Raw genomic sequence first — 8,906 nt, 5'->3', positions numbered from 1 at the left:
CTAAACATAAGTTTATATATGCTGGTGCTACATCAAATAAGCCAATGACAAAGGTATTTAATAGCCTACTTTATCAAAAAACAATATACTTCCTAATTGTACCTTAAGTATATTTTGATCAAACGATTATGTATAGGCCACAAATACTTAATCTGAATTGTTATATAATATAACAATATTATATAGAATGCAACTTTTACCATATAGTCCTGTGGTAGAAATAGCAGGATTATGTTTTTTGAATTCAGCATTACACATTTGTATACATCAGCCAAGCATACTTAAGTATATATATTTTAAGTATATCACTGATTAGTACATAAAAAATTAGACTGAATGTACTCTTTTAGTTTAAAAGCATACTAATAGCCCAATTGAAAGCTACTTTTTGTAAGGGTATTCATCCAATATTCACAAATTTCGGTGAGTATTGGAAGTTTGATTCTTGAGTTTGTTTTGCAGATACATGTCAATGGAATTTTTGGACATTAACCTGCATAACATAAAAACTTCACAAAACTTAGTACATGTGCATTAGGGTCATCTGAGGATGCACACCAAAGTTAATCAAATTCTTCCCATAGAGGGCACTAAAACTGTTTGTTGATGTTATTCTTGTCAAGAGTTATGGTGCACTGGTGGAGCACATGCTTGTGACACACTGCAAGAGCCATGCAAGTACAACTGAATACGTGAAACAATTAGGTCAAACTATTTCCCTGTCAGGAAAAAGTAACTTTTTAAAAAACTCATCTGAGCTATAGCAATTTAATTAAAATTTCCAGTGTATCATCACTCTTTATAATAAAATATTAGGGAATTTTTATTTGTCAGATTAGAGCCCAAGACAAAAATGGATCAGCATGTTGACTGAAATTTATATTTTCAAAAATCTATTTAAAATATCTGATATTCAAGATATTTTATCTTTGGTACAAGTGAAAATACACAATATATGAAAAAAACGTATGATAGAAAATCAAAATAAATGCTCATATGCTTGATGAACTATTGCTAATTCCTCTTTATTTCTCATAGACTGGGAAAAATAAAAAGTAAAATCAACTTGGATGTTTAAGTCATTTCAACTTAAATTACATTAAACTGACTTAAAATATGTGTTGAATCTTGTAACATAAAAAAGTTGAAAATTGCTAAACTTATAGCAATGTAAAAACATGTCATAACTTTTTTTTTTTAATAGTGTACTTTGTTACTATGTCTTGTAGGATATATTTCAATGTGTTTGGGTTGTGCAAAACTGCTATAAAAATACTTTTTATAGACTTATGTAATAATTATAAGGATTTTAAAAATCATTTAAAAATGTGCAAATTGAAAAGCCTCACGCTTTCACATGTACTGTACAACTACTGTGCATTTTATTTTCTAAAAGAAAAATCTCAAAAGCTGGTGTTTTCTTTCCTTGACAAACAATTTCAAGTCACATGAACAAGTCTTCAAGTAATTTGTTCTTGTTTGTTTAGATATAATAGGTTTAAAATGTCCACATTGTACAACAGTCCATATGAAGGCTTACATTCATACTTGAAGTTGAAGTGTGTAATTTTTTTAATGCTAAAATAAGTCTAATGTGCAACAAATAAGTAAATAAGCAAATGAATTTTTCAAAAATGAAACATCCGAATCTTTGTGCTTTATGAACACATTACTCTGCTGTTTGAGCACCTCAACCAGTCAAACACAACAACTTTGGATCAACCAAACTATCTGGGAGATTGTTGGGAAACCTGTTTGAATATTTATGCATTTCTGTTTGGTGACACTAGTGGTGCAGAAATTACACACTTCAGCAACATACACAGAAGAGAATTGTCAAACCGATAATATACATTAACAGGTTTTAAGGGGAACCACTTTTCCATTTCACAAAATATAAACAAAAATTTGGGAGAATTTAATTGGAAGACAATGCGAGAGTCCTAGAAGCTTATGTCCAAAGATACACACAAAGACCTGAGAAAAGGGAAAAAATACAACAAAGGAGAACAAAAACATGCAAAAGACGTCTAATGTGAATATATTAACTTGAAAAGGAATGTAACAAAATGAATTGACTAAAGTTTTACTATAGACTGTTGCTATGAGGGCCATGTTCAGTCATCTGAACTCAAGAAAGATCCTACGAGTCGAACCTAAAAAATGTCAGATAAATCTAACGTGAAAAATGCAGGTTTTGAACAGCAACATGATAACCAACCCATCGTTAATGTAAATCAAAAGCTTAGAAATATGCATAAAATCAGTGAGCTTTGAATCGAGTTGCATTGGTATTTCCCTTAGGCTATTTGATGTTCATACTGACATTTCAAAGTCAGTCAATTACCATCAGGGGACTGTGAGGTCATAGTATTATTTGTGCCACATGAAGTCAAGAAGAAAAACACTCAGTAACATAGCATGATCTAATGATGTTCAAGCAGAATAAAACATTCAGGAAAGATCCAACTAGTGCAGCACCTACATGTGATTTGTCAATGCCAGGGGACTCTGGTACTATGAATAAGCACCACTGAATGAGCACTAAAAGCCTTTCCCTGAGCTACAAACCCAGGCTTTTTTTCTTACACAAAAACAACAGTTTACTTGTTCAGCAAAAATATATTTAATTGAAGAGACAGTAGCGTGAACGTACAAATGCCACTCTGTGACTTCAAGTTCCCCAAAACACTGGGTTATTGTTGAGCTTTTCTATCTTTGTTGCAGCTAGAGTACTAGTTAAAACAGGTTTTCAGAGATAATGTGTAAAATTTCTCACAACCTATATGAAAAGATGTTGTTTCAAGTGCTGAATTGAGAACAGCATTTTGGGTGTACAATGGTTTTGAACACTGACATACACTCTTTAGCACCTTGAAAAAGAAATTAAAATGCATTTTCTTTCAGCCGTATGTTCACTTTAAAACTCGTGTAAGAGTAATGTAAACCTTTTGATTAAGCCGGTCTCTTGACTAGGCCTCTGGATACATATGCAATTACAAAGTCATTCCTTTTAAAGTTGATCTTCTCTTTCAAAGCACCTAAATAAAACTGAACAAACTTTTATGTGTACAAAAATACACAGACACTGATCCACCCCACCCTCCTCCGCACCAGGAAAAGTGATTGATTTAAAAATAAAAATGCACCATGTAGCAATAAAAATATATGAAATGACATCTCAGGAGGTGTCATGGGATCACTTTAAAAGCACCAGTGAAAACATACAGTAAATTTGTTTGAATATAATTTAACACGCTTGAATTGTATAAAATGATTAAGCTGTTTTCAAGTCATGTTTCAACCTCTTTGGGAGTTACAAAAAAAGAAAAGAAAAGACAAAAAATAGGGACCAAATAATATAAACTTTCACACAAGTGCCAGAAATGAACCAATTTGGACACGTTGCCAAAATGCAGCATAAAACCTTCCATGATTATTGCTTAAATATGCAAAGTTTTATAATCACGATTCACGACGTGAGTCGACACCAAACACATGCTGATACTAGAATGATGGATAAACCAAATGTGCATATTGGAAACTTCAAATGTCAAGTTGGTCTGAAAGTGCTTTTTTAAAGGATGCCACATACTATGTCTCGCAATGCCGAAACAATGTACCTTCAAAACCAACACGAATACCCCGAAAAAACGAACGGAAAGTTCCTGTAATAACCCATGTGGGTTTCACATTGGTCATTTAACCTTACTGTTACAATGGCACCATAAAATAGCAACTAGCAAGTGTCGGCCAAAAGAGCACCCAAGGCTGAGACATGAAAATAGAATTCACATTTCAACAATGTCAATTCGGAGTGTTTACTACGCACGTCATTTAAAGGATGACAAACTCCTATTGCAGTAAACAGGCTTGGAACAGAAATTAAATTACAAAATATTTTTTGAAAATGATCAGAATAAATAATCACATTTACTATGCACTAATTTCATCTATATGTATAAAACCAGTTTTATAACATCTGTTCTGAGCACCATCTCTTTACAATAAAAAAAACAACACAGACATACAACTCACAGTTAAAAACCCACAAACGGTAGTCGTAAAAGCTGAGATGAAGAGCACAAATTAAAAAAGGGCGTACGTAAAAACGGCCGTGAAAAGATGAGAACTAGCTGAGGTAAGGCATTAGCTAGACAAGCGGAGAATGTCACGTCCAGCGGTTGTAAGGCCCAGTGACGTGCGTGAGGGAGTAGGGTGATGACATGACGACGCCGTCGCGAGTAACTGTTAGCGATTGACGGGTAGGGACCTGAAGCTTGTGTCTCTCTTCCGCGCAAGTCTCGTTCTCGCTCTCCGTATCCGAATCCATCGCCTTTGACCTATCGTTGAGTCCCAGGCGCTCGGCCTCCTCTTTCTCCCTGGCCTTCTCGGCCATTTTAGCCTCCCACTGTTGCAGGCCGTGGCCCGGGGCGTTCAGGCTCTTGTGCTGGTAGAAGACCAGGGAGATGCGGGTGGGATGAGTGCGGTCGGGACGCAGGATGGGAGTGGTAGCGTGCAGCTCCCGTCGAGCGCATTCGATCAGGATGGAGCCGTGGGAAGGAGCCACCGCGACCCCGCCGATATTCCTGTCGAGGAAATTGTGTTCGCTGTCCGACCACACCTCCTCTTCTTTAACCACCTCTGGGGTCAGGGGTTGTTCCGAAACTGGCGGGCAGGTCAAGCGGCTGTGGAGGCCCTCAGCCATCGGTGGGGAGAGCGGGGTGGGAGCTGCCCCGCCCTGGAAGCACCGCATTTCCTCAGGCTCGGATTTGAACGAGGGTGAGCATTTCGGATTCATTCTTACAGGGTCGTTCGGATACGGGTTTCTGCACGGTTCGGTCATCTGCCTGATGGCCTCGTGTCCGTGTCTAAGAGGAGGAGGACCGTTGCTGTGGCCCGTTCTTCCAGAGGGATCATGCTGAGGGAACTTTGGGTGGGTGGACATGCCGTGGGTGTACGGGACTGTAGAGTGGAAGTCTGGGAATTGGCTTTCTATGTCCGGAACCCCAGACAATCGCATGGTGGAACATAAATTACGAGTGTCCTTTTCTGAGCATGGTGAATGTTCAACAGAGGTGTGTTTGAATGCTGTGAACAGAAAAAAATAACAGTAATAAGAATTTAATATAGAAACAAGAAGTAATAATGAGAGCTCCTCTACTATAAGTCGCTATTGTAAGTCGCTTTGGATAAAAGCGTCTGCTAAATGAATAAATGTAAATGTACTATAGAATCCTAAACCCACCAAAAGTTTTATCGAATAAATTAGCAGATTAGATTTAAGTGAGTGTTAGACAGAGTTATTCTAGTATCACAATTGTTTATTAATATTTTAAATTCGTTTTTTTTTTTTTTTTAGTTAAAGTTTTAGTCATTTTGTTGTTGGTTTTATCTATATACTATTTTTTATTAATTTTCATTTAAGTTTTAGTTATTTTAGTACATGAAGGTAAACTAAATGAAAATGAGAAATGCTGCCCTGGCAACTAGCTAAAATAAAATAATTGTTCTTATATTTTCATTTAATGTTTATTTTATTTCAAGTAACAAATGTATTTTATGGTTTTAGTTAACTATAATAACCCTGGTGTTAAATGATAGCAAACTAAAACTAAAAACAGGAGAAAATGAGAATGCTCAATCAGTATGTTACCAACTGATACATAAAAAAACGCTAATATTGTCCCATAACAGATATGGTACTGATTATTCATAAACCAATACAACAGAACTAACTGATTTTTCAAGGAACAGACTGACTCACACTTTCAAGGAACAGACTGACTCACACTTTCACTGACACACTGACACCTTGCTCTAGTGCAGTAGTTCCCCACCCTGGCCCTGGAGCACCCCATCACTGCACATTTTTGACGTCTCTCTTATTTGACACACCTATTTAACTTCTTAGAGCCATTACTAATGTGTTTGATTATGGATACATTTAAAATATGCAGTGCTAGAAGGCATAGGTGGAGGGTGAACCAATTCCAGGGTAAATCTAAGAAAAACACGTTGTAAATAGAAACCTTTGACGTTCTCCAGAGCGGAAACATAGATACGCACTTGATCGTTTGCCAAACCGGTTTCACAAATATGCTATAATATATATTTGTTTATCCTAGACCATCAGTTATGGGCAGCTTTTTTTTTCCTCTAAAAGCAATCAGAAGCAGCTTCAGGAAGAGGTTTGAGTGAGAAAATTCCACGCTAGTCTCAAATCCATGGCCAGGGCTAGGGAAAGGCAAAGCCATTACACTACCAGGACCAGGGGGGACCACTGCTCTAGAGGACATTGTGGGTGCTTCTCAAACATAAGGCTGCATCCTAATGAGACCAGTTCTTCTAGGGTAGACTCCTCCTCAGCATTGAACGCTAGAATGAGATGCTCTATTAAGGCCTCATGGGTACATCACACATGTTCCCACGGTCAAGTCATGAAAATACTGAGCTGAATGAAGGATGCAAAACGAAAACTGTCTTCCAAGGATCCTTCAAATTGAGATGGCATTCGGTGGTGCTTGATGACAGGGCAACCTAAATATGCAGCTTTACTTGGACGCAGCTTTCCATTTAAAAAGCACCCATAGAAACAGATCCTGGACCCTCCCCAGCATTGCACATTTTGAAGGTTTCCTTTATTGGACACACCCAGCTCATGTCATGGAGTACTCAACAAATCAGCTGGGTTCATTTAAGGATTCAAAACATGCAGTGCTGGAGAGGCTTCAAGAATGGATTAAAAAACCCTGTATGCATTAAGAACATGGCATGGGTCAAAAGAAAGAAGACTGAAATGGAAATACCTTTAAGAGTCTCGTTCTTAACTTTCACAGGGGTGACCTGCTTACTATCCAGGCCGCTCAGTTTCTCAGCATGGGCTCTTTTAGCCTCCAGCCTCCTCTTGCGTGCTGACTTGACGGGCTCAGCCAACAGCCGCACTTCTCTTGGGAAAGCAGAGAGCACCTGCAGTGCCCCAGTCTTTATCTTGGCCCACTGGCCCTCAACATGGCCAAACTCATCCGTGTCAGAGATCTTATAGAGCGGCAGGACGTGCAGCTGCTCGTCCTCTGGAATGTTCCTAACTGCACGGTTATCCTCCTTGGTTAAAGTGCATACCTGCAGTTCACAGGAAGCAAATGCATATGAGAGTTTTTCACAAACATTTAAATCTGAATAGTGTCTTTAAAGAAAACCGAAAGCATTAAATTGACATTGTGACAGTAGAGGTGAGCCTCACCACAGTGCTTCCATTGGTCATGTTATGTGTGTCTCTGTGGGCATGAGCACAGAAGTCCACACAAGCAGTCACACCCGAGAATGGTCGACCTTCCCTCCTGCCCAGCCGACAGTTGTTCCCCTGCTGATCCTGCTCCACCTGATGGATTACAGATCATTCCCATTCTTTTCTTACAAATGTACACAGAGCTCAGTTTGCTTTCTCTAGCATGCTATCCATCTTATTTTAAACATAAGAGCAGGTGTGGCCATTTGTAACTTGAATGTGTGAGGTTTCTGGTGTCATTCGCTTCCAGTTATTTTTGCTGTACTAAAGACGTTTTGCTATCTGTCCAACTGCCCGTTACAATGCTTTATATTGCAAACTTGTGATCGTTTTCATATTATTTTAATTTATTATCATAATCGTAAACACTGATTTGTGGCACAAATAGGTTTACAGTACTTTGTTATTCTTCTAGTTATTTACTGGTAGCGGCTAATGAATCAGAAGTCTCGTCTCACACATTCACGTAAAATAACTTAATTCTGCATAGCAAAATAAGGTGTCTCGAAATCACATCATTATCAAAAGTTACATAATCAACTTACATAATTAACATGTTTTACTGTTGAGTCCTGCTCAAGAGCAGCTTTAACTTAGTTGTGACAGAGTTCATACCTGGTTGTGAAAGGCCTGAGGAGCAAGTCTCTTGTAGACAGGTGCCAAATCGGATGCCAGATTGTGCAAGTTTTTCTCCAACTTCTCCTCCTAACCACAAAATCAAACAATGTTTTAAAGGCTGATTTAAATGACCATAAAGCTGAATAATACACTACTGTTCAAAATGTCTCTTATGTTCACCAAGGCTGCATTTATTTGATCCGAAAATAAAGTTAAAACAGTAATATTGTGAAATATTATTACAATATTTAAAATATATACAAATCAGTTGTGATGCCAATGCTGAATTTTCAGCATCATACTAGTCTTCAGTGTCACATGATCCTTCTGTCAGGGATATTTGGTCAAGTTTATTCTTAGTTTTCATCACATGGACTCTGTATTTTTCACTTTCCTGCTTCGGTTAGTTTGTCGTCATGTATGTTAATTTGATTCTTTACTCAGGTCAGGTGTGTGTCATTGTGTGCAGGTGTTTGTGTCATTATCCTCTCTCTATTTTAGTTCAGTTCGTGTTCATTGTCCCATTTACTGTATGTTGGCGTCAGATGTACGTCTGCATGTGAGTTGTGTTGCTACCAGTGTTGGACTTTGCCCTGTGTATTATTAAAGATTGTTACTCTTCATTTTCTTCGTCGATTGTTTGTCTCACCACACAACCTGGTTACAGAAGACCCAACCTAAAGTGAAAGTAAGCGGATTATAGCTTGTTTATTTGATCGTCTTCAGTCTATGTTATGGTTTTGTTTGTTTTTCTCATGGAATTCCCTGCCGTCAAGCTGCTCTGCCTTGATCAGGGAGATCGCTCCCTCGAGGAACATCTGGAAGAATTCCTGGATCTGGGACCTCAGACAGCCTTCCCGGACGACTGCCTCTATACGTTTCTACGTGTGGGACTTAACAACGCCACTCAAGCGCAGTTGTCCGGGGAATCTCCTTGAGGGAGCTTCGCTGATTATGTGGAGTGGGTACTGGTTTCCTGTGGATCAACCTTCACGGCTGA

At 38.3% G+C, this 8,906-nt stretch overlaps 1 protein-coding gene across 2 annotated transcripts in view; it reads right to left on the bottom strand.

The window, feature by feature from the left end:
* Positions 1–1,361: 1,361 nt before the first annotated feature.
* Positions 1,362–8,906, bottom strand: part of tet1 (tet methylcytosine dioxygenase 1) — a 38,213-nt gene continuing 30,668 nt past the window's right edge. For both annotated transcript variants that reach the window (XM_079635406.1, XM_079635407.1), the window contains 4 exons: positions 7,904–7,993; positions 7,244–7,381; positions 6,810–7,122; positions 1,362–5,091 (listed from right to left, as the gene is read on the bottom strand). In XM_079635406.1, coding sequence (XP_079491532.1) covers positions 4,172–5,091; positions 6,810–7,122; positions 7,244–7,381; positions 7,904–7,993 — 1,461 coding nt within the window. In that variant the 3' untranslated portion in view covers positions 1,362–4,171. The remainder of the gene's footprint in view (positions 5,092–6,809; positions 7,123–7,243; positions 7,382–7,903; positions 7,994–8,906) is intronic.

Source organism: Phoxinus phoxinus (assembly GCF_949152265.1).
Source record: "Phoxinus phoxinus genome assembly, chromosome: 14".
NCBI lineage: Eukaryota > Metazoa > Chordata > Actinopteri > Cypriniformes > Leuciscidae > Phoxinus > Phoxinus phoxinus.
This window is presented reverse-complemented; position numbering and strand designations above follow the sequence as displayed.